This window comes from Biomphalaria glabrata, chromosome 14, assembly GCF_947242115.1.
Source record: "Biomphalaria glabrata chromosome 14, xgBioGlab47.1, whole genome shotgun sequence".
NCBI lineage: Eukaryota > Metazoa > Mollusca > Gastropoda > Planorbidae > Biomphalaria > Biomphalaria glabrata.
In genome coordinates, this window is record NC_074724.1 from 2,892,863 (window position 1) to 2,920,344 (window position 27,482).

General features: G+C 34.2%; 2 protein-coding genes across 6 annotated transcripts in view; both read right to left on the bottom strand.

The window, feature by feature from the left end:
- Positions 1-2,109: 2,109 nt before the first annotated feature.
- Positions 2,110-13,973, bottom strand: LOC106075881 (uncharacterized). Its single transcript, XM_056011098.1, has 10 exons — positions 13,928-13,973; positions 12,357-12,740; positions 11,161-11,343; positions 10,506-10,697; positions 9,443-9,659; positions 8,828-8,895; positions 4,935-5,051; positions 3,559-3,588; positions 3,217-3,285; positions 2,110-2,266 (listed from the first exon to the last, which is right to left on the bottom strand). Exons 1-10 carry the CDS (start codon positions 13,971-13,973, stop codon positions 2,172-2,174), a joined length of 1,401 nt encoding a protein of 466 aa, XP_055867073.1. The 3' UTR covers positions 2,110-2,171.
- The window catches only part of LOC106062144 (uncharacterized), a 34,157-nt gene continuing 19,215 nt past the window's right edge, over positions 12,541-27,482 (bottom strand). For 3 of the 5 annotated variants that reach the window (XM_056011469.1, XM_056011467.1, XM_056011468.1), the window contains 6 exons: positions 27,008-27,224; positions 24,454-24,521; positions 22,447-22,569; positions 22,046-22,075; positions 20,361-20,429; positions 15,821-18,953 (listed from right to left, as the gene is read on the bottom strand). In XM_056011469.1, coding sequence (XP_055867444.1) covers positions 18,835-18,953; positions 20,361-20,429; positions 22,046-22,075; positions 22,447-22,569; positions 24,454-24,521; positions 27,008-27,224 — 626 coding nt within the window. In that variant the 3' untranslated portion in view covers positions 15,821-18,834. Of the gene's footprint in view, positions 12,741-15,817; positions 18,954-20,360; positions 20,430-22,045; positions 22,076-22,446; positions 22,570-24,453; positions 24,522-27,007; positions 27,225-27,482 lie in introns of those variants that run through there. The other 2 variants (XR_008774917.1, XM_056011470.1) reach the window with 2 other exon arrangements.

Genomic DNA, 27,482 nt, shown 5'->3' on the forward strand with positions numbered 1-27,482 from the left:
ATACGTTTCTATGTAATTCCTCAGGTTCTAAAATGTGTATTTTCTGGCATGAATTTGTCGCAATTATTTAATGTTGCCCATAGAGAATAATTTTCAGGGTGCGATTTTCCATCCGTCAACGTCAGGAAAGGTGCAGAGAACAAAGTATGACTTTGTGCAGTGCGTTCATTGATCTGACTTAGGCCTTCGAGATGGCCTCTTTAAAATTTTTACAGAAAATTGTAATTGTAAAATTGCTTGTCCACCCAAGCAGCTAAATGTAATTGTCTCCTTTCATCAAAATATAATGGGTACTGTGCAGTTCAATTGCGCCTGCTCCGAAAGATTCAGTTTAAATAGCGGATTTAAAGAAGGATGTGACCTGCATATGTCAGTTGTGGATCTCCCTGAGCGAAAGCCCTTCTCTGATTCTGGAAAGACTCGATCAGCAAGTTTTTTGTAGCCTAGGAAGTATCACTCGAACAAAAACTTTGCCTGCGATACTTAAAAGAGAGATTCCCCTGTATTTGTTGCAGTGTCTTCTGTCACCTTTGTTCATGTACAGGGTGAAGATCTTAGCATCCCGCAATCACACGAGAACGTGGGAAATAAGCTTCACAATATAATCACAAACTACAACCGGGATGTCACAGCACTTTTTGTTTTGTTTTACAAAAATAAGGACAGGGGAAATAATTATAGGGGAGTTCTGTTAGCAATATAAAAACAACAACACTTTAATAGCAGAAGAAGTTACTTTACTTAACTTAACTTACAAAATATTCCAAGTGGTGGCTGGGCAAACGTTAGAAGACATTATAAAAGACTTTACAATTACAATTCCTTCGATCCTTCTCAGCCAATGCTGCTGAGCCACGTATAGCCTGTAGTCGACCATTATGAAAAGCTACAATGTCTCGCAAGCGAAGTTAGTATAGTGATCATATTGAGGAAGATGATCTTGGCTTCCCAGCTAAATTTGAACAATACTAGATGCTCTACTCATTTTTATTTAATAAATAGAAAGTAAACGCATCTTTCATTTAAATCCTATTGTATCTTTAAGAGATGAGTTTTATCAAAGTCTGAGATGCGGTGGCTGAGTGGTAAAGTCGTGGGTTCGAATCTCGGTGAAGACTGGGATTTTAAATGTGGGGATCTCTAGGGCACCTCCGAGTCCACCCATCCCTAATGGGTACCGGTACCAGTCAAGTAAAGTCGTTGTGCTGACCATATGACACCCTCGTTAACCGTGGCCCACAGAAACAGATGGCATTTCATCATCTGCCCTATAGTTTGCAAGGTCTGAAAGGGAAACTTAACTTTTATTAACAATGTCTGCGTCTAAGAGTTGAAACATTAAGGCTCAAATTAGATCTAGTATTAATCATTTAGCACTACTTCAGTATGAATGTATTAGAGAGGCATCAATGAAATTACAATAAAATTACACATAAATGTTATAATTGTATCACAGATAAAATAGTTAACTTCAACATTGAAGAAGTGTAAATAGGGAACACGAGCTTTGTATGACCGGAAGTAAGGGCGTTATGAGAGGGGGAGAGTTTGGTCAGTTGGTGTAGTAGGCTTGTGATGTAAAGTCAGTGTTGCCAGTTGATGTAGGTAGTCTGTTGGTAACAGTTGAAGTAGTTGGTCAGTCAGTTAAATAAGTTGATGAGATAGTTTTGTGAAGTCAGGTAATGAGTTTAGTGATGTGATAATGTTACAAGTGAACTTAGAAAGTCAACTAACTAATAAAGCAGTGGCGTAGCTAGGGTGGGGTCCAATTTAAAAATCCCTCGGGCCCCCAAATATTAAGCCTATGCCATGTTATCGTGCTGTTCATGTTGTCATGTAAATAAGGGACCATAAGGCGTGTATTCTAAACATTAGACTTATTTATTTATTTGTAATTATTTATCATAAATACGTTATCTCATGTCATGATGTCGAATGTCAAAATGGATGGGCCCTTAAAGAGGCCAAGCCCCCCCCCACCCCGGCCCGCGCGGACCTTCAAATCCCTTGTTACGCCACTGTAATAAAGTAGCAAGAGAGTTAATAGTCATGTACAAAGTATTGATAAATATAATCTTATGCTCTCTCTCTCTCTCTCTCTCTCTCTCTCTCTCTCTCTCTCTCTCTCTCTCTCTCTCTCTCCTAGCTTAAATATCACTTATATAATGTAATTAATCAATATAATCATAGTGGTGGGATTCTCTTTCTGGTGGATTCTGCTTTTTCTGTTCAATTTTGTTCGATTTGTTCTCAGTCAGATGATTACCTAAACGAAACAAATTTTTAAATAAAGTTGTAGCCATTGACAACACAAATTGTAATTCTTGCTGGTTTACCATTTCGACTTCAATGGCAATGACCATAATCTTCAAATACAAAAACAAAATTTAATAAAATACTCAGAAAGACACAAAGATAAAGGCACATTCCTCGTCCCGTATGCTAGGACAAATTTGTACAAATACTCCTTCTTCCCTAGTGCTTTTAGAGCATGGAATGGGTTGCCTGGGCTAGCCAGGAAAACCAGTGACTTGGCAGAATTTAAGTCATTGGTTAATATGCATGACTAGATGCATGACGCGTAGGACGTAATCATCTTCTTTTTTGAAGTCACGTCTGTATTATAAAAGATAAGATAAGATGACGCGATAGAGATTTCCACGTAAAGCTAAACAATGTCAAGTGGGCCGAGTTGAGCATTACTGCTGACAACTAAATGCAAAGAAAATTGAGCTACACTCAGCTACAGTGTGAACAATATATCTCAATGAGTGGCAGTTGGTCTTCCTATTAAATCTAATTTATTACCGAAAGTTACTTTCCCATTTGTTATTAAATGTTTTAAATTGTAGTGTAAATTTCTACTCTAAATAATACTTCCTTCAACTTAGCTATAAAACGGAGAAGGGTACAGAAAATATCAGACCTTTAAAAAATCACCTAGCTTATCAACACTTACTTTATGCTGTACATTAAATGCACTACCTGCCAACTAGTCCATCTGGACTCCTATTCTCCTATCGTTGTTTATTTCACTATATATGTGTGTAGATTATTATGGATATAAACCAAGCAAATATCTATTGCATATGATCAGATGTGGTACCAAAATGCTGCTTGCATGTATTTTACTTAAAGATCACTTCAGACTCAATACCACCTTTTGCATTTTGAAATTAACATTTATATGCATGAGATTCTAGTTTCACCAATTACCTTGACGTTTAAGCAGCAGAAAGATGATGATAATAAACTGTACAATTATGATTGCAGATAAAATAACACCTGTGAATAAAACAGTGGAAACAGTGAACAGGTAGATTGTGAAGAAAACAAAACTGAATGTATTACTATGTCTAAATAAACCTTTTTTATATCATGAAAATATTTAGCTTTATTCAGCCACACATTTGACTGTGAATTCATCATTATATGAATAATAACAATCTTGCAAAAATGTTTGGACTAAGAAGTAAATCATCTTCAACTCTGAAGAAACATCCCAAACATGGAAAACATTCTACAAACAAACAAATTATAATTTCACACGTAACTTACCCATTGCTATCATGGAACCTGTGTTACTGTCTGTGGGGAAAAAATGTGTTAAAAACATTTTAATAACAAACCAAAACGTTTGAAATAATATATATATATATATATATATATATATATATATATATATATATATATATATATATATATATATATATATATATATATTGTATTATATATATATTGTATATTATTATTTTAGTTTATTGTAATATTTTGCTTGCTCTATAGTCCTATCTATCCATGATTGGATGTGCACTACACGAAGCAGTATTATAGTTCTTCCATCACGACGAACAAGATATAAATAATGTATCCAAAAAACTTATTCAGCTTCACTCAAAATATAGTTCCTCCTTCGTGGTCGAAGATGAGCACACTCCACATTTCCTAGGAACGCGAAGATTAGTATGTCCAATCCTCGCTTTAAAAAGCCGGCCGCATACGAGGCATGGATAAGTTGGGTCTACTGCATATAATCCTGCTTCTTCTCTCAGTTGGTTCTGCGTTCTTTCATGATGGCCGCTCTCCTTGCCTCGTATCTTGACGTCATGAGGAGCGATCGAGAGCTAGTGTTTTTGAGCCGTGAATGTCAATATCACAATCCTTGAGGGAGCTCTCCATTGTGCCTTTGTAACGCTTGTGATGACCCCCTTGATAGCACCTTCCTGCACACAGCTTTTCGTAAAGAAGTCGTATTAAATGGCAATTTCCTGACTTACGGACTAAATTTCCCACCCATCGAAATTGGAACTTTTTTGCTGTGGCGTGGATACTGTTGATATTATATTTCAATGTCTGATATGTGGTCAGACCAATGCACCTTATGAGTTTTTCTTAGCGTAGGAGTTCGGCTTTTTGATGTGTCGGGAATATATGCTCCAGTGGATCTCTTCTGTCGTTTTTCTGAACTAGGACTTTTTCATAAGTCTGAGACTCTGCTGGACATCTCTTTTAGCATATGTGTAGCGTTCGCTTATTTTGGGGCAAGCTTGATTGCACCGATAGCCTTGTAGCTTGTGTATTGAAAGCTGTTCGACTTACATGTTGTTTTCGTTGAATCAGTCCTCTCTACATAAGCGCCAGTGTTACTTGTTAGAAGCATCAAATTTGTAAGTCTTAAAATTTTTCTTCCCGATTCTCTTATGCACTCACTGTTTGATAAAGGCTAATGTAAAACATATGCATCTCTAAATTTCAGTAACCCATCTGCATAGCTTGGACCTTTATTTTTTAAAGTATTAACCTTATTGTGAATTTGGACTGACTTGCCTATTTGGAGATTCGTGGATATTTAAAAAATGTCTACAAAATTAGAATATACAACCACTGATTTTTTATTAAAATTGCAATATGAAATGATTAACGTAATAACGTACTAGTGTCAGCAACATCTTCTATACTAATAGTTGGTAGTTCAGTTTCTGTTGTTGGTATAGTCCAGGTTAATATGTTTGTTGTTTTTGTTGTAGATGAAATAGTTGTGGTGGCTTTATCTGTAAGAAAAAATAAACGATACGCTCATTGAATTAAATAAATCATTACACAAATGCCCTAACAAAAGCCTTGCATTATAGCATCTTAATCGATATTATATTTTCTGATCACTGTAATAATACTTTTGTTGACATAGAGATAAATGACGTGATTAATAATCACCATTGTGATGTGATTAATGATGTGATAAACTGTTTGTCTACAAAGATGGCAGGTAAAACAATTTCTGACTTAAAAGCCTTTTTTTTTTTAATCCAGATTTTCGTTGTTTAGTTAGAGACTCTTTCAAAGTTTAAATCCTGGATCAATAGAATGCTGTTATTCACACAAAAAGCAATGAACATTCAGGTAATAAGTAGATCAGGTACGATTAGTGATGTCGCATCATTTCATAGACTGACTACAACAAAAGAAAATATAGCTCTTTGTCCGTCGGTTGTTAATCAGTTGAGTTAAAATGTCTATTTTATCAATTTAGTAAAATTTAGTAATCTTTTTAAACAATCGAAGTAGCAAAGTAAAAAACATGTTAATCTATTCCAAACTATTTACTTTTTTGCATTTAAAATAAAGGAACGGCTGCCAATGAAGACAACCTGCTTCAACTTTTAAAAAGTGTTGTTTTTTTTTGCAATTTTTATCAATAGTAGTTTTAAGAGAAACGCTCCGTTGAAAAAAATGTCACAGGTGAAGAAAAATAGCGAGAATCCATCCGAAAATCCATAAACATAGCCGGGTGCGGGGCTTGAGGTTCATCCTACCTCCCCAATAAAAGCATCTGGACTCTGGAATAACAACTAAAAAAAAAAAGACCTACAAGAATACAAGCAACTGGCTCAGAAAAAAACTAAATTATGTGCGCAACAATGAAGAATTTGAGGTTCAATTCCCCATTTCAAATACAATATTTATCACATTATTTTTTTCCTAGCAGTCATTGGGGTTTCATCAATAATGTGCATTAAGTAGCAAATTTGATCTTTGACATGCACTTTTTTTTAGCACAATAGTATTATATTGCGCTAAAGACAACTTAGAAGATTACCCCTGCTCCTTGTTCCTACCTAGCAAGTGATAGGTATGTACTGGTGGGAAGCGTGGTCGAGAGAAGGGGGCTCGAGGTTCGACACCCGACTCGGGCAGAGTTGTGTTTACTGAGCGCCTAAAGGCAGCACGGAAAACCAACTCCTAGATACCCCCTCCCCCCCCCCCCCTTTCCACAAATGAGATTGGACCAAAAGCGCTCTGAGCATGCTATAAGCATGAAAGTAGCGCTATATAAAAGCTATAATAATAAATATCAGGTGACCGAGCCTCGCTCGGATGAATAATTTGTTAAGGAAGGATATATACCCGAAGTCATTTTGAGAATATTTTTGTACCAGGTGGCCGAACCTCGCTCTGTTAAATAATTTTGGAAGGTTATATACCCGAAATCATTTTGGGAATATTCTTGTAATTACGAAAATGAACGATCGGATAAAGACTACTAATCTGTTCTGTTAGTTCTAATTGTAGGCCTAATTGTACATGTCGATTAAATTTAAAGTCTTTTAAGTCCTCCTACAGTCTAGACAAACTACAGCTCACGTCCGTCTTATAGTTTTACTATCCATCTTTTGCGTAAAACTATTGTAGGCTTACTATTATTGGCTTGGAAGAAAGTCTTTGCAATGTAACTTCTCTACGTTATAGGGTAAAACATGCACTTAGTGACAAAGTAAAATGGCGCATTTTTTCTTATTAGACTTAAATCATGGCATTAGTTTTCTAAAGAAACGTTTCCGTGGGGCACCTCTGTTACGCCAAACAATATGCTCGTTACCCATACGGGATACGTGCCCTGCCCAGCCTGACTGTCGGACTATAAGAAGTTCATACCGGCTTTTACCATCCATCCATCCTAGTGGTGCTATGGCCTGCTTTTACACATCCATCCATTCAGATCTCTCCTGGCCCTAACTCCAAGATTTTTACCGAAGTTTATAGCTAAATCAAAAGAGGCTGCAGTGTACGCAAACTCGTTGACCGCTAGATGGATATCATGTTTAGTGTGAGCAAGTAAGGCGTAAAGAAGTTGTGTTATGACCATTTGCTTGGTTTTGGTACAGGAGAGGTAGACACTGAAGCATGAACACATGGTAATAATTCACCAGCAAAATAATAATAATAATAAGGCTTGTCTTAGAGTCCGAAAATTAATGAGGATTGCAGCTGTGACCTACATATCTTGCCACATCCAGGGCAAGCATAACCATTGTCCGCGGTGCTCGATTAAGATTTTCTTTTAGCGTCTGCGTCTGTCCTCGGCAGCAAATTTTCTTTTGGTCTCAAATGTGTATCCGCGGCCTTTGTATAGAGGGAATTCTTTAAGTCCGACAGTTACGCTGGACAGAGCAGTATCCTGTATGGGAGACGAATCTCAGACGAACGCATGCCAAAGGCAGTCTTTTTTGGTCAGCTAAAAAGTGGTTGACGTAACACAGAAACCCTTAAAAGACCAGCTTATGGCGCAAACTTGACTTAGCTGACATAGAAGAGAGCACCTGATTGCATGGGGCCTCAGGACAGCTGGAGGTCACCAGCAAAATAAACAACAAAGTAAAAGGTATCTACACCGCTCTACACAATTAAAGTGTAAACAACTTATTAAGCACTTAAAACACAATAACTAATCATATATCGGCACATTTAATTTCATTACTTTTCTTTCATAGTTCTATAATAAATCAATCTACAATAAGATGGTGCGCAAATGTTTAATTAGGTCTATTGATCCTTTAAAACTTGTTCTTGTTTGCAAAGAAATATTTTAGTATACTGCAGTAAGCCTAGTGACGTAAGCAGCGTTTTTCCCGTTTACGTCATGGAAATTTTTCATTCATAAAACATTCTAGCCAAAATTAATTTTTCGATAATGAGGCATTTTCAAACCGATATAACGGTCGACCTCGAGTTTTTCCGATGTGGCCAATGAGTTGAGAATTTTTTTCTCACTAATATGCACATACCTTGAAATTTTAAAGAAAATCGTTAGAGCCGTTTTTGAAATAAAATTTATATATATATATATATAAATATATACATACATACAAGAATTGCTCGCTTAAGAGTATAGGATACTATCATACTTCTATATACAGAAAAAATAAATAAATTCTAGAGTACTAAAGATTTACTTACAAAAAAGAAAATGAACTGACTGTAAGGAACATGTATTACGTAAATTTACAGTAATTGTATAGGCGTGTTGGGTGTGTGTGTGTGTATGCGGAAAAAAAAGGGGGAAATACGCCTAAAAAAATCCATACTGTGTTCATAGTTTTTCTTTTATTATTTAAGAATTTCGTCAAAGATATATAATTATATTGTATCTTTTTGCTATTATTTAAAATGGTTTTTTTAGGGTGCCTCTATTCAGCTTGCAAAATAGTCACGGGAAGAAACAACAAGGTAACATTAAAAAAAAAAAAAAAAAAAAACAGCCGTACACTGTTCTAATGATTTTCCTTGAAATTTTACAGTTGGAAAATAATTACTAACAAATAGGTTACACTGGGAAAACTCTGACCATCAAGATTTGGTCTAGCGGTCTATATCTGGAACAGACATGCGCTATAATAAGACTTGTCTTTGAGTGATATTGGTTAGGAATGCAGTATTAGATTTGATATAGTAAAGTTTTTGAAATACTAAAGAAAGTAAAAAAAAAAAAGAAGACAGGATTGAAATCAGTAAATTTGTGACATAAAACTGTTTGAAATGCACTACTTACTTATAATGAGTGTAATAGTTCTTGAAATTTTGTAGGGCACACCTTTCACTACATTGGAAGCTGTGCAACTAAAGAAATGTGGGGGGGGGGGGGGGGGGGGGGAATGAAAATGAATAGAAAAAAAAACGATAAATATTCTAATCCGAAAAATTCATTATTAATGCTGTCTTTTTCTTGTCATCATGATTATTGTTGTAGAATCGTAAAATAGGTGTTGCGAATCTTAACCTAACATTGTGCTGGTCTGTTAGACATATCAATAAAAAAAGAGAAAGAAAAGATGTTGTTGTTTTTTTAAAGTCTTATTTATCTTCAATCACATTAAAAGAGATGGTGATAAAAATGAGATAATACGTAACCAAACTGATTTTTTTAAAGCGTTTTTATTTATAATAATGTACATAATGTTTGCTCAAATGATTGTAATTAGTATTAATATTTACTTCAGACTATTACACTACTACTGTGAAATTATAATGTCTAAATTAATTTTAGGAAATTAAGACTTTGCCTTATGACTAATTTTTCAAACGTTCATATTGCTTTTATAGTACTTTTTATTATACTCTACTGTTACATAGGTTTATTAATGCTTTTAGTCACAGTAAAACTTACATGTAGTCGCCAGGATCAGTGGTTTGATTCAATTTCGTTAATATCATATAACTGACTAATCCATAGGTGTCACTTGTCAGTGTTCTATTGCCATCCACTTTAGTCCAAGTAAAAGTTGGTAAAGGATTTCCTTCAACAGAACATCTTAAGAATATGTCATCTCCTTCATAGAGTGCAGTGCTTGGCACTATGGTCGATTGTATGTTGGATACTGGATCTGATAGTAAATAAAATGTAATGCTTAAACATTTATCTTTCACCAATATTTACATTGAGCAAAGTCAATACATTGAAAATTGTCAAACATTAATGAAGACAAACTTCACACAACTGCCTTTATTTCGAAATTGCATATAACCAATAACTGTTCTACGTCTTGTTGTACTTTGTCGAATCATTATATACGAGCCGACCCGCGGCGTAGTATACACACCCCTCTTTTCTTTTTTGTTTTCTGAGCCTCGCTCTCTGTCACCGTGAAAGTTACGTGGGTTAACTCTAGTAAGACTTGCAGAAATAAAAGAGTTATCTTTCCATGACTTTTTCACCGTGGTGTACCTCATGGTTGGGCCACGAAGAGAATTATAGAGAGAGATGCGGATGGCTGCTTGGTCGTTTGGTCCTCTCGATAATTATGGGTTTATAACCCTGTCCGCTGCTCTCCCCAATCGTCTTGCGAGAGGTTTAAACTAGGAAGTAGATTATCTTCAACTCAAAAGGGACATCCGAAACATGTAAAGCATGTAAAACATGTAATATATGTAATAGATAGTATTAATAAAAGCAATAAATTAATGGATGATTGATTTCTAATTAGCTAAATTTCAGTTGAATATTAATTAATATAATATGTTTAGTTTTTAATCATTTTAGGATTTTGAAAAATTATTAAATTATTAATTATCTTGATACAAAAGTTTACAAAGTCAGCGCAACGAACGTGATGCCAATTTCTATTAATATTAATGAGATATACATGCATATGATGCATTTCTTAAGTAAAATCCATTTAACACCATTTCATTTTGAATTATACTACTTTGAAACTACACAAAATACTTACAAACAATATTGACAGTGTTAGTCAAGCTACACCACTGGGTTGTTGGATTGGTGCAGACGTCTTGGGATGAAGGCGGGAAATCTAGATTGATAACAAAACAAGCTAAACTGATATTAGGGTTGTTTCTGCTGGTTTTCAGAAGAACACTGCTTCGATTCCGTACTGTACATTTGTCATCTCCAGGCAGGACAACTATATTATAAAAACATGTTTATGTTTCTATAGGTCTTCTATAATTCAAATAGTTTTTTTTCAGAAGTAAAATATTTAACACAACCTTTTTTTTTTTCTAAACATCATAATACTTTTGCAATCTTGTTGAGCTAATACAAAGGAAAAAGGGATAAATGCTAAGTGGTCATCAGGTCAACCAGTTATTAAATGAGGTATTAATTATATTCTTTGGCATACAACATGCAAGGAAAAAAGGACCCCACGCAGAGGGTCCTTTTCAGGCGCCCTTCAAACTGCTAGGGGGACATTGATGGTAGGTTCATTTTCTATAACTGTAAATCAATGAAAAGAATTATAACGCAGAAGTAGTTTTTAAGCTTATTTGAATAATGGTGGTTTCAATTACTGAGAGAAATCGACACTTAATAAATGGTATTAAGAACTATGAAGAAACTTGACACATAATTTTCTTTTCTCTTACCATTGGTACTACTAATAGTAATGTCATCAGGTGACGGAGTAAATTGTATTCCATTATGGTAAGTTTTCCAAACAATCTGCCCAACGTTTGGATAGCCCAGAGTTGCAGTGCATGAGACATTAATGTTTGAGTTTTCTACAATCTCAGTCTGGACAATAATTAATGCTGGACTTGATGGAGGTACTGAAGACAAACCAAAAATTAAAATAAAAAGTTTGTATATTTATGGTATTTAAGGTATATTTTTTTTTATGTATTAGTATAATAGGCTATGCGTTATGCGTTCGAAAATATTAAGGCTCTAATTTTCTAAAACAAGAAAAATAAATGTTAAAAAATACTTTAAAAAAAAAAAATTATATTAAGTGTAGTTGTATCACTTAGTTTGAATCAGTCATGTAATTAGATTTGTGACACAGCTGGACCAATAACAGTAAATCTGTGCGATTAGCAATATTTTAACTTTTTTTTTGTTTAGCGCTATTGTATGCTTTTAGATTTCTCAATGTGCTATGATCCTATCACTTGCCTGGACCTGTTTGGAGAGAAGAAGGAAGAGGGTATCTGGTTAAATCTTACTGTGATCACTTTTTAAAGGCATACAAAAAAAAAGTATACGACTTGAATTAGAACTCAAGGGCTTAAGGCTCCTCAAGGGGGTTTATTCAACCAATACATCTGTCAATTACGATTTCCTTTGCTTGTTTGATACCAAACAAAATAATTAATTACCAATAGCTAATTAACTAATTGTTTAATTTATTATTGATCATTGTTTTATCATGTGCAAGAAAAAATTCTGTAAAATTTCAACTTGATCAGAGATGGGTATGGGAGAAATAATGTGTAGATACCTCCAGCAGATAAACAGACAGAGGGAGTGGATATAAAAATATATAAAAGAATTCCATATACTTTTCATATTAATTATTATCCTCCTATATAGTAGTTATATGTGGCATGGAACGTGGGAGCGAGACGGAAGCAAAGCAAATCTCTCTAACTCTCTAACTTTAAAGTTAGACAATTTTCATCGTGCGAGTCACATTCCCAACTGACCCATTCTTACACTGACTTGAATGAAACACACTTGCTTAGCATTTATTTCATCCAAATATTAAGCGTAAAAGGCAACTCAGTTTATCAGCATTATACCAATACTCAACACTCAAAACAAACATACAATCTCAGTTTACTTTTTATTCTTAAAACTGTGTCTCCTTGTTGAACTAGACCAGTTGGTTGAAACAGAATAACTTGACAGCTATATGTTCCTTCATCTAAACATTCCAAGTTGCCAATATTCATTGAAATATTTCCCACTCCATTAGCAGTTGTCGTGAATTTGTCTGGAAGTGTTGGGAAACCTTTGAGACATGAGTATGAGTTAGTTCTATAAACAGTGCATGTGAAATAGTTTGTGTCATTTTTCTTGATATTTACTACACCAGCTTCTTCACTGCCACTAGTAGTCCAGGCACAGTTGAGAATTGCACTTCTCCCTTTAATATTGTCACTTGGATAAGTGAATGATGATTTTACTTCCAGAGCACTGACATCATACAAAATGTTCATGAATGCTGAAAAAAAATTAAACAAATATTTTTATTTTAGTTTATTTATGAAAATGTGTAGAATTTGGATTCTATTATGTGTGACGAACTTTCATCCTTCATACACAGCTGTGGTATCTAAAAGATGATAGAGTCTAGCTTGAATTCAAAGATACAACAATGTCCTTTTTATCAAATCGTGCATGTGTATGGGTGTTTTTTAGTCCTTTTGTGTTGTATAACATTTTATTTTTCATAAATATCTTACGATTATTTAACAGCTGCTTAAAAATTCTTTCAAGCTTAACACATTGAATCAACATAAAAAATTGTTACATGTTACATTTTTACACGCCTTTGTGATTGTCCTATTTCGTTGTTTTCTATCTTATATCTTATAAATTATGCATGTTTATTGGACTAAACTTTGCTAAATCGTTGGTTTTCCTTTAAATCAAGGCAACCCATTCCATGCTATAATGGCACATGAAAAAAACACACTTGTACCAATTGGTCCTAGAACATGGAATAGGAAATGTCACTTTTTTCTAGTATTTTGTTAAGTTTGTGTGTTTTTACTTCTAAATTATGTTTTTGTGATTCTTTTTAGTCTAAAAATATATCTCTAAATTTAGTGATTTTACTAACTATGTTACTATTTCCAATGCGAATATTACTTTGGTATTAATCTCCCTGCTCTATTTTACGTTTGATCTAGTTTCTTACGTTGATGGATACCAAAAAGACGATGCATATTCTAATACTGCGCCCAAGAGCCCTAACTGGCAAGAGAGGGGTTCCTACTGTCTTGCCACTAACTCCAGGAATAAGTATTCTAGCGTACAAAAAGCGTCCAATAGAATGAAGGGTCAGAACGTTATGAAGATTAATTTGGGGGGGGGGGGGGGGATTCCAACCCTAAACTCGAAAAAAAAATCCTGGCTACGCCCATGCTAAACATTCTAGTAAAAGTAAAACAGTAGTTCTGTTAAGAACTGCTTTACAATCTCTAACTTTCTTATTTCTTTTTTTTTTCCCGAAGTATTTTCTTTTTTCCTAACTTAGACTTAGGTCCTTACGCGCATTGGGCGGCACAAAGATATGTTTTTTCCTAACACATTTTTTCAATTGATATAAAGGGAACGAAATTAAATGAGATTCGGAAATCTTTGCATATCATGTGGTATATAGAAACTATTTTAACAAACACTTACCTTGAAGTAAAAGAAATAGAGATCTAGACCTACTTCCTGATGTCATGGTTCTCAGAAACAATGAAGTAGGAAGTCGATCCAGTTTTTATTCGTAGTGGTTTGTTTTATAACATTAAGCTCTACCTTCAGTACACGTAAATACTTTAGATTTAACAAGAGAGTTTAAATAGCTTTAAAATAAATTTGCCAACTCGTAGCTTCTGATCTAAAATCAAAGTGACTTAAAAATCATAAAAAGAAATAACACATAATAATATACTCTACAATAAGAAACTAGAATTTCCGATACTAAATGAAAAATCCAAAGTGTAAGGAATCCAGCATAGCGATTGCTTCCTTATAGAACTGGCTTGAGTTGACTTGATGGGGTTGGGGTTTCATAGGTAGAGCAATAAATTAACCTGATATATTTTAAATGCTTTTGTCCCGCGAATCATTTCCCGTTTTATTGAAGTAGCTAACTGCATGTTAAGTGAACGTTTATGGCATAAGCGACTAACTCGTTTTACGTCAAACATTTTATTGTTATTTACACAAAGACAGGCACAGTTTTCATGCGTGGACATATTATGAAAACATTTACACTAGCTCTGTATTATCTTCTTCTCTTAAAACTATTACATTCTACTGAAGAAACAAAATAAAATATCATTATATGTAGAGCCACCTTCGATGAATAAATCGGGGAAGCTATTGGGCTATTGTTTTCTCTTGTCGCTATGTAGTAAAGCCAATTGTTTTGGAAACAAAACTCAAGTCAATCTAGATATATGTCTTGTTAAAAAAAATTATTAGGTGCTACTACTCATGTGTATGCATCCTTACGTTAGTACGTATAGTGATTTAACTCAGGTGTACCTCAAGGAACAGTCTTAGGTGCACTACTATTGAAGTATTTTTAATTTACGTAAATGATTTATTACATTGCATTAGTTCAGAAACAAAAGTCAGATTAGTTGCAGACGATTGGATAATATGTAGAATTATAAAAACAACACAAGATACAGAAATTTTACAAATATTAATTACTGAAATGGGAATCAAATTGGAGCATGTCTTTCCACCCAGAAAAATGTCAGTTATTAAGAGTAACAAAAAAACTAAAACAAATTAATTCCACTTATCTTATTCATGGTAAACCAGTAACACAGACTAAAAACGCAAAATACCTAGGTGCTATAATAAATGAAAAAATGTCATGGAATCCCCATATTGATGAAACTATCAAAAATCATACAAAGCATCAGTGTTTATTAAAAGAAATTTCTATAAATCAAATAAGAACATAAAACTAAAATGTTATTTAACCTTGGTTAGGCCAATAATAGAATATGCATCCTCTGTTTGGGACCCTTCAACTCAAGAAAACATTAAGAAACTGGAACAGACACAAAATAGAGCAGTGAGCATCTGACTTAACACCTTTAGTAAAATCACTAAATTTTAGAAGACTTAGAAGTAAAGTAGCAATTCAACATAAAATAAAATATAGAACCATTAAAAGGGGGAGAATAGATGGATGGGTAGGTAGGTAGACAGACTGACAGATAGATAGATAGACAGACAGACAGGTAGGTAGGTAGGTAGGTAGGTAGGTAGGTAGATAGGTAGGTAGGTAGGTTGGTAGGTAAGTAGGTAGATAGATAGATAGATAGATAGATAGATAGATAGATAGATAGATAGATAGATAGATAGATAGATAGATACACACAGATAGATAGATAGATACACACAGATAGATAGATAGATAGATAGATAGATAGATAGATAGATAGATAGATAGATAGAACAGACAGACAGGCAGACAGACAGACAGACAGACAGGCAGGCAGGCAGACAGGCAGGCAGGCAGGCAGGTAGGTAGATAGATAGATAGATAGATAGATAGATAGATAGATACACACAGATAGATACACACAGATAGATAGATAGATAGATAGATAGATAGATAGATAGATAGATAGATAGATAGATAGATAGATAGATAGATAGATAGATAGATAATGTTATCGCTATACTTTTCTAAGGGCGTAGAAACCCCCTATGGCACCCAACAGGTTGTAAATGTTTCAGAAATAGTTGCAAACATTATAAGAGCCAAGTAAGGTAGGCTTGTTTTTATCTCCTAGCTATATGTATATGTGTACATGTCACAAATCGCCTTTATATATGGCTTGAGGATGGTTACGCAATCATGACTATGGGTTAGATCTCTAGCTACTTACAGTCACAGACCTCTGACTAGTGAATGGCTGACAAGATTCAAAATTGCAGTGGGGAGGGACTGCCTGGTCGTGGAGAGCCATTGATTCCCCTTTACAAAAATTATGCACACTTCCTTTACGCTCCCCTTCTTTAGACTTCGTTGCAGACTAGTTGACCACGCTAACATACAAACTTTCTATGATCAATTGTCTGTACATGAAAAGCATGAAGACTTGTCATTGTTTGCATCATTCATGACAGCCTTTTCAAGTTTCAAACATTAAATTAATTAAATAAAGATAGGCTTACGCGGCAAATTAATTTATATGTACAAATAACAATCAAATCTAAATTTATATCAAACTTTCTTTAATAAAATATATATGGAAAAAAAAATAACTTTATTTGAGACCCATTGAACACAATAGCAATATTTTCCTAGGATTTATGATAACTAACGTGACACAGACACGCTAATTTAAGATGATTATATATAGTGCTTTGCCAGCAAGATTGAAGAGCATGGTGATAAAAAAAAGAATGTTATTTCCCGATATCAAGTTTATTGATTGTTCTTTTCGTTTTCAATATCCCGTTGAACTTTGTTATTTTTTTAAAGGAGTATTTTAGTGTACTGTACTACATAAATATAACAAAGACCTTGTTGACATCTAAAGCTTTATTGCACTGAATGGCGAAAATAACTACACGCATAGTGAAAGTCATGACACAGTACAAAGTAAGTCTTGTAAGAGATATGCTGTGGTAGTGACACACACATAAGAGGAGCGCCAGTCACTAATGTCTCGCTTCTTTCAGGCCTGTAAAGAGTATGGACTAGCGATTAGAACTAGCACGAAGAAAACAAACGTCATGGGGGCCCCTGCTACAGCACCATCCTCCATTCTCATTGATCAAAACAAGTTGGATGCCGTAAATGAATTCTGCTACCTTGGATACACAATTCAGGATGATCTGTCCTGTCTCTAGTGAAGGGGAGATTTTAAAAAAACGCATAGGGAAGGTTGCATCGACCTTTTCTAAGCTCAGACCAAGAGTATGGGAAAACCGAAAGCTCACTACAGTAACCAAAATGGAGGTCTACAAGGCATATGTTTTGAGCTCCCTACTGTAGGGCTGAGAGATGTGGACTACCTATGCAGGGCATGAGAGAAAACTAAAATCATTTCACGTGCGCTGCCTCCGAAGGATCTTGAAAATCACATGGCAAGAAAGAGTGTGCAAACTAAGATCCTTGCACGACCGGGTCTTCCCAGCATCTTCGCAATCTTCAGACAATGACTCCTGCGCTGGACGGTCATGTTCTACGGAGGGAGGACAATCGCATCCTGAAAGTCATTATTCACAGGCAACTCGCGTCTGGCTCACGAAATAACTGGTCGCCCCCACCTCCGTTACATGGGTGTAATCAAATGGGACCTCTAAGCAGTTAACATTGATACTGATCATTAGGAAAACATAGCCTTAGACCACACTACGTGGAGAGATTTGGTGTTTAAGAAGGCTATGGACAGTGAAAAAAACATAAGCCTTAGCTCTGAAAGAAAAGCTTGTGTAACGAAAAATATCTGGCTTCTCTACCACCAAAGCGAAAGCCACCTTAACCTGCTAAATATATGGACAGAAGTGTCGTTCCAAATTAGGGCTCCACAGTCACATGAAAAAGTGTTTGAGATGAACCTTAGTCGTTCTACGACTGAAGAAGGCAAACAACGATCTCTCTTTTTTTTAAAAAATAAAGGATACAGATAGGACTATATAAATTGAAGACTGAGAACCGCTATCACGATTACAGTAAATTTTGATTCTCTTTTTATCTGTTGTGAGTAAAATGATCGCTGGAACTTGGATAACCTTTAAACAGAGTTAGTTAAAGTTGTACCTAGTAGTTAACAATTATATCACTAACATATGTAATATTGTGAACTAGTAAGTGCCTAATTCAATTTGACTTCAGAGTGAGAAGGACATTTACCTGCTATCTTGACCAACTCCTCTATAGGCCTACTCAGTGGAGAAAGGGGGGATCATTTTTAAATGTTTTTTTTTCTTTCCACACAAATACATACACTAACATATCTAATTCATAAAGTTTTTTTCTTTTTACAATACCTTTATAAGGGTTGCACATTTTTGGAAACTGGATCCAAATGGGACGTTATGGGTGCACACGGTATACAAAAAGGCATTGCCATTGTTCCTAGAAATATGACCGTAGATGTATATTGTTGAGAAAAGAATGACTAGCGCATTGGTCACACTGGGAAAGATGTAGTCCAGACGTTATAATTATTCAAAGTATATAAGAAAATAACTAAAATATAGCTACATCTTACATACTAGGTGATGGACAAAAAATACATATAACACAACAGACTTAGATGTTTGACAGGAATCACATATATTTGATGACTATTATAAATACCAATATTATAATGCTATAATTAGTTAAATATAATCATGATAATTTAGATTCTATATCCAATTAGTACAATTTACCTCATGGTTCATGAAAAGAAATGGGGAATTGCAGTAATGAACATGATTGCTAAACATAATTTTAATTATTTGGTATTTACTCATTATAATGTAATCTCTTGATTTTTTTGTTTTAACAAATACGATTTAATTATTATATCCATCTATATCTAAGTATTTACACACAAAAAAAAACTCTAGTTTCAAAGTTCAACACTTTTATAATTGGAATCATTAATATATTCATATTGAGTTGGCCTTTCTGGTTGATCATAAATGTGTGGTTTTCTTTCGGCTAATTTCCTCGTACACGGACAATCACCTGAAATAAAGATATATGTTTACAAATGGCTACATTGTTTGTATTCTTAATGCTTTTCATCATTCAGTTTGTATCTTAAGTACATTTATAAGTCACAGAATCCCTATCAGTCTTCAGAGCTGTGCATCGACACATCCCAAACTACTAAAACATAGAGAGTAACACGATAGTTTGGGCCTTTGACATAATGTGCCAAATACTTTCAAAACCTCCTGCAGAGTGAAATTTATTACTTCTAGCATGGATTAATCTTAACACCTTCGCAATGACAGTCTAGAGCGCATAACACATGGTAACCAACTGGGATTATTTCATACTGTTTTGATTTCGAGGAATAATTGGTGACCGGTCATTTCATCCCCGGTCACTTCATCCCCGGTCATTTCATCCCCAATTAAATATTTTCCTTTTTTCATTGTTTAATTGTGCTGTTAAGGCTTTGACTGTAATCCCTCATTTCATCTAATATATAAATATGATTATGTAGAATGCTTTTTGATATTTTTTGACATGTTACTAATACGTTTATAGTGTTTCCTCTTCCACTTTGTATTCTTGATGAGAAATCTTACAATATAGTGTAAATCTGGGTGTGTACTTAGCTATAGCGCTTCCATTGGATGTGGGGGATGTAATATTATAATATTATCCTGCGCATGACGTAATGATCAAAGGCCAAGAATTGGTGGAAGTAGTGGAAATCTTTTGAGAGATAGAAGTGCGATTACAATAATTATGACCGTGCCGCTGATAACTTATCATCAAAGGCCAAGCTGTGGTGAAAGTACGACCATGTTTCACTTTATTTTATTTTTCAATCGCTCTTTCTTGAAATTGGGCGCTTCAATGTTAGCCTTGAAAAAACTTGTTTTTTTTTTTTTTGTTTTTTTTTTAATAGAAGCTGACTCTATATTTATGCATTTTAATTTTTTTTAGTTTATAATGGCATTTAATTTTAATTTTAAGTTTATTCTTATCTAATGTGTTACACTTTTTGTCATTTAAATAAAAAATGAATATATTAAATATTGCTATTTTCATGATTTTTACAATTACTTTTTGTTAGATAAAATGATCAGATTTATCATGAAAATAACAGGGAATGAAATGACCAGGGGATGAAATGACCCGGGGATGAAGTGACCGGGGGTGAAATGACCGGGGATGAAGTGACTGGGAACCGAATAATTGATTTAATTTGATTTACTTGATGATAAATCAATATTATGAATGTAGTAAATATAATAATTATTAAAGAGTATGTTTATTTTCGAATCATATAATTATATCAGAGGAAGTAATAAATTCAATTACCGATATCTGTGTACTAAATTTAATACTCAGTAACAAAATTGATCATTTTGAAAGAAACATTTATTGGCATATAAATATAATTCTTCTACTTACCTTGACTTCTTCTGATAAGTATGAGGATAACAACAAACTGTATGACAATGATTGCACTTAAAATGACACCTGTAGTTAAAATAGTTAAAAGAGCAATATAGTAGAGTGTTGAAAATGTATGACTACATGTATAAATGTGAACTAATTATTGGATACCAGACGTCCAGCAAAACGAACACATGTACTCCTCTTTTAGGCCTATATTCTGAAAATAACCGGCTTTTAATCTTTTGTTTACTGTAACGGTATATTTGTATAACGATCGAATTCAGTCATTCATATTTCCTGATTGAAACAACCCTCTCTAAACCCTCACGAAAAAAAAATTATTATAATGATGTTTAGCTGTTGACCTGTAATCACCTTGAAAATATTTGAAGTACAGAAAGATAGTATGTATTTTCTGCTGACTGACTTTTTCCTGTATTCACATCTTTTTCTATAAAACATTGTACTCCAAGCTCCTTATCATCTGTGAATTTTTCTTATGCAAAATCATTTTTGTTAACCAACGTACAGTCGTAGCACAAATGACAAAAGAGCGAAATACCAAAATCAAAAGAAAATGTTCCTACCTATTATGTAGTCTGGTAACCCTACCTTATAAAGAGTTTCTATTTTACATAATTGTTTTGTAACTATATGTAATCATTAACTATGAATTGCTAAACATTAAGTTATTATATCTGTAGATGAAAAAAAAAAGTAGAAGTACTATATATTCGAAACTAAAATATTTCGAAACTACTTGGAATCTAAATGTTAGAGTATCTAGATAATTAGGAAGTTATCATAGACAGGACTCCGAATATTGCGAGTACATATAAGCCCAGTTCAATCAGTGGTAAACACAACGCTGGATTCTGTTGAATTCAGTAGTGATTCAGTAGCAGCTCTGACACTAGTGGGTGAAATGCTTATTAACTACTTTACATAACAGGTGCCTTTGTTTCAAGCCATAGCCATGATGTGTAACAGGAGCCGTGCTACAAGGTAGATACTTTTTAAGTCCATGAATTATACACACATGAAACAATAACAAGCAAAAAATTTTAATAATCGTTTAAAAAAAAGGTTCTCAACCTGTGGGTCGCGACCCCTTTGGGGGTTGATTGACGATTTCCCAGGGGTCGCCAAAGACCATCGAAAAATGAATTGCTATTGCTGTGTGTGTGTGTGCTGGGGGGGTCACTGCAGAGTGTGGGGTTGTTAAAAGGGGTCGCCGAGCCTAAAAGGTTGAGAACCGCTGATCTAAGGGAAAGAAGTCCGCACTTACAACTATCTCTCAATAATGTGGAAGCTATTTCCCTTATTCGATATCAAAACAAAATAATTAATTGTTTTTTGTTTTTTTTTACTTGATCCGAGAATGAGTGTGGGAGAAATAACGTGTACAATGTTGTAAAAGGACAAAACCCAACATATTCAACTATATCTGTTAATGCTGAAGGATTATTTTCTCTTGTTGTTTTCAAACAAAATAATTAATTACTAGTAAATAATTAACTAATAGGCTAATTTTTTATTGGTTCATATATTGTCTACGCCAATGAACAGTTGTGCAAAGATTTACATGATCCGATAATGAGACTGGAGGAAGTAACTCTCATTTGCTCAAACTTTTTACCAGAGAGACGAATTGAACATATGTGTATGTTTAAAATAGAACTTAACATTTTACTTACCCATTGCAATTATTGTAACTTTGTCAGGGTCTGTGGGGAAAAAAAATAAAACAATGGATTACTACACAAGAACAAAATCTATAAATACAAATTTCATTTATCGAATTCTACGCATATTGCGGTGTCAAGGTTGCCAATATTTCAAATCCTCGTCTACGCGAGCACATAAATGATAAAAAGAACCTGTGTACGAAATTTCATGCGAATCGTAAGGCTGTTAATGGGATTTGTTGATACATATATCAGTTAGTGATTGAGTGGTATTAATCGCTTATAATATAGATTAACATTTAATATGAAAGTTTGGTCTGACTAATCGATTATACATTTCTATCTACTATATGAGGTAAAAAAATTTCAACGAAGCAAAAGAAACTCTTCATAAAATGTGTTAATCTTACTAGTGTCAGCGACTTCAATGTTAAGACCAGGTGTTGTGATTTCTGTTCTCGGTGTTGTCTTAGCTGATGTAACAGTTCTGTTTTGTGTATTTGTTGTTGTGGGAACTGGTGTGGTGGCTTTATCTGCACGAAAAAAAAACATGTGTATACAATCATTAATTAAAAAAAAAACATAGTTCGAGGCTACAAAACACTCACTACTGCTTTCACGAGTATGTTTTCTTCAAAGTTTATCTGAAATGACATATATGGTTGAGTGGTAGAAATTTAAAGGTCTCAAGAGCGAATCCCAATGTAAAATAAATACTTTTTTAATTGTGATTTTAATCGAACTTAATTTGTTTGTAAAGCGCATAAAAGCAGTAAAGAAAAACACAGATTCCCCATCCAATCACATGTACATTAGAAGAGATCGGAACAGAGTGCTCCGAACATGTTTTTTAGCATGGAAGATGTGCTAAAAAATATTTATAAAACAACTGGCAAGATTTTAATGAACCAATTACTCAATTATTTAAACAAAACACTATCCATTTCTATAATCTGCTTTGAAAATGACTCACTATTTTTTTTCTTTTCATTTAACTATCTGTTCAATTATTTACCAGCCAGTGCAATTTATGTTGACTTTGATAACTCTTATGTATATTACGTTTTGATCTCATAATCAATTAATGTGCATTCTAGAGACGCACTTTAGGTAACTGCTAGTGAACGCGAAATTATGACAACATTAATTCAAAGCGATACTTTAGTTTAGGTATAGAATACTATAGATAAATAGAAAGTTAAGGCTAGACTAGGCTTTCATAGGAGTAACATCTTTAACTTTATAGTGACTGAGACTATGCCGTTTCCGTCCTGAATTACATGTTCATATTTTCATCTACGCCTGTGGACTTCTACTTATTAAGTCGTGTATGTCTGTCAATATTGCTAAGTAATGCTCCGAGTACGGAAACATTGACCAATTTTCTGATCAACACAAACTCTACAGACCAAAATTAGATTATTACAGCATGAAGATGATTGTCAAATCCTATTTCGGCATTGAAAAGCCAATTGTTCTCATTTATCTGGCTAGAAATCTTGCAGTTGAGCTGTAGGATCATTTAGCTGTCAGTTCGATGGAAATGTAGCGTGTCGATTATTTCATTTGTTCTGCGCATTGATAAGTGACTAACATATGGAAATTAACTGATTAAGTACGTTTACTATTTGTTTGCTTTGCCTCTTAAGTTTCTAAGTCTGCATTTTGTATTGCTTCGTAGCCAAAAACATAACGCTGACAACTTTGAATATATAGATTGATCCAGTTTCAATGCATATGTGATATACTTTGACGCAAACTTTGACAGTGACATTTGTTTGATCAGACAGTGAGTCAATACATGCAGTCTCTTCATTGTCATTGGAGAATTTGAGATTTATGCATAAAATGTTTTCATCCCATCTTTTATGGGACAATTATTTATTACCTTGACATAATTATTTTCTGTGACATATGCAAAACCTTAAAATCTGGTATGCAATCTTGACGGTTCCCTTGAAGTATTGTACTTGGAGAGCACATAGGAAACTTCTTCTAAATCAAAAGTTGTTATAGACTACTTTTAGATTCTGATAAAACTGAATTCTTAAAGAGGCCGAAGAATGTTTCAAAGTATTAATTTTTAAACTGTTACAGCTTTCTATTTAATCTAGCTCTGTGAAAACGGCCTTAGTTTCTTACTAAATCTAAGTGTCCCTGGGTTCAGCTGTAATAACAAAACATTTCACAACTCGGTCTAGACCATCATAGAACTTTATTACTCTTGATAGCATACATCACACACTGGCCTATGTCCTTGTCTAAAACAAACACACTTCTGGTCATTCGCACATACGTTCCAAATGTTATATATAATATAAAATTACAAATAGATTATACACACATACACATTCATCCGTGATATAAAATCAGTGCATTTATTACACATTAAATGTTTTGAATCTTGCACTACTTACTTATAATGAGTGTAATAACTCTTGAAGCTGTGTATCTCACACCTTTCACTACATTGGAAGCTGTGCAGCTGAAGAAATAAAACAGAAACACACCCAACATTGTGAACAGAAGAAAAACAAGTTGAAAATATTTTGATCCAAAAAAGTTCCATTAATAATATTGTCGATTTCTTCAAAGTTATCTTATTGTTGAATTATATTCTAGATGTTATTATTCCCGCTTAATACGTAGCTGTTGTGTTTAGCAGGAAATGACATTTTAATAGAACAGAATTATAACAGAGTCGTATTAAATGTTTTTTTAATTGAAATAACCCAGATTAAACCAATTAGAAAATATGCAGTATATTCAATTTTAAAATTTCTGGTTGATTTTTATCTGCCAGCTTTATACATAGTGCTCAGATAAAAAAAAGGTAACAGTGCTTTTGTTAGCTACAGTATATCTTTAGTTAGGATATGACTTCCTTTGTTTCTATAGCGACAATTTACGTGTCAGTTCAGCCATGACGTTTAACTTTGCCTTGGTAAACATTTAGGCATTAAGATGTAGAATTAACTGTTTCTAGTTTTCAATTGCACGTTTACAACAAGAATAAGTGATTGAAGAAACGTAACTGATTATATAACAATATCTTTATTGATGAATTGATTTTTTTTGTAACAAAAAATACTTTTATAAATATGTATAATATAATGTCTCATGATAACAACTAAAAGTCGCATAGGCGTCACTAGGTGCGAAGGATTTGGGCCGCACAGGATGACTGTTTTTGAACCCTATTAAAGGCGGCACTGGCACGTCCAACGTGAAAGTCTAGCTCGTCATCTAGGTTTTCTTTGCTGATATGGTGCTTCACGAATAGACGAACATTTTTGTTTTGCATTCACTAGCTTTCGATCATCTATGACAGTGTTTCCCAAAGTGGGGTACGCGAAGAGTTTGAAAGGGGTACGCGTTGCTCTTAGTTAACTATGCTATTTTTTTTTAAATAGGGCCTACCCCTTATAAGTTAGAATAAAATATTTTAAGTTTTCAATCCTTTTTATTATTAAGTTTAAACTCAAATTTGGTGCTACTTCTTTCATTTTAAGACGAATTTCGACAAGATCATAAATGGATAGGGATGTTACAACTTCCCTCGACACGCCCACTTTTTCAATGTAAAAACTATTTTTCCCTTTTTTAGAATGTATGTAATGTGTCTCTGATGCATGAAAAAACAAGCATACTTAATTGGGGGGCGAGAGGTACTCAGCGTTATGAAATTTCTAGAAGGGGTACGCATAAGTCAAAAGTTTGGGAAACACTGATCTATGAGAACGTCTGGTTCTGTGGCTGATTTTTGGGATGTGTTTTCGTCTTTTTTACATTGATGGTGGGGCCAAATTTTTGCAGGCCTTTTGAAGATCTTTATTCGAAGCATGTAGGACACAGTCGTCTGCAAACTGATGCAGTCAAATTTGAATTTGGTCTTCGCCTTAACCCTTTGACCATTGAATAGACTTGTGTGATATGTAATGTCTAATCCATCAATTTCTTTGCGATATGCATCTTGAAGCATGGCATCGAACATTAGGCTGAATAGTGTTGAAGCCAGTACAAAGATCTAATTCACATCATTTGAGACAGAAAAAGGCTTACAGTGTTCTTCCTTGTCTTGGACTCCAGCTTGGATGTCAACATAAAAATTGGCTCACCATTGTTATAGATTGTTCTGAGCAGCCAAATTCGGGCATGATTTGCCAAAGACCTACACGTCTGACGTTATCAAACGCGTAGTTCAAATCTATGAATACAGTATAGAGATTTAAATTTCGCTCTGTATCTTTCCTCTGCAGTTGGCGGACTGCAATGATTATGTCAATCGTGCCTTTACCTGCCTGAAGCCGCACTGACTAGAGACTTTTTAAAAATGGAAAGCCTGCCTGGATGTGTGATGTGCGCTCTAAGCTCTCGTCTTGATTATATTATTTTGGTTTTGAACCCTATCCGTCTCGTTCCATCGTCGTCCTGTGGAAGCTCTAGGTCGTAATACAATAATACTAGACTAATACTGTTTTGAAGTATCTAAAACAAACAGAATCGAGTATTTTAAATACAAAAAAAAAAAAAACATAATCTACGTCCTTATTTCTCAGCCTGTATGGAAAACAAAAGAATGTCGTGTTTTTGATTTGTAGTTAGAAAAGTGGAGGGAACAGCCTGGGAAGTATTTATGGTCGGAATCATGTCGCCCACACAGCAGTGTCCCCCTCTCCACAAAGCTGATATATCTAAAGAAACTGCCAATACTGATACATATTGCGATCAGTAGTGTCGCAGGTTATGCCACGTTGATTAAGCTGCCAAGGGTCACTGACTCTTGATTTTTTTCTTATTTTCTTATTTATTTATGTGTGGATGATAAGAGCTTACCCTACATGGTGATACTGACTCTAGTGACACCTCTACTATTAGGCTTAATAATATAGACGGGATTTTTACATGACACATATTCTGAAATTAAAGGGTATTGATATTCTCTTAGATGCTTATAGCAGTAAAACTTACTTGTAGTCACCAGGATCAGTTGATACATTTAAATTGGTTAGTCTCAGAACACTAACTAATCCATCCATTTCACTTGTCAGTGTTCTATAGTCATCCACTTTAGTCCAAGTAAAAGTTGGTAATGGATTTGCCTCAACAGAACATCTTAAGAATATGTCATCTCCTTCATATAGTGCAGTGCTTGGCACTATGGTCGATTGTATGTTGGATACTGGATCTGATAGTAATTTAGACACGAATGAAAAACACATTTTTTTTTATTTTTTCAACAAAAAAAACAACAGAACGTATTTTAAATTATTAAAATGTAAAAATGTTTTAATAATAGGGCATATCTCTAAAATTATATCCTCCCATTGTAAATAGCAAACTTCATCACACTTTAAATGACTGCCTAAATTTAAGAGTAAGATATAACCAAAAAAGTAATTAAATTAAGAAAATAATTTTTAAAATAGAAATTTAATGATAATAG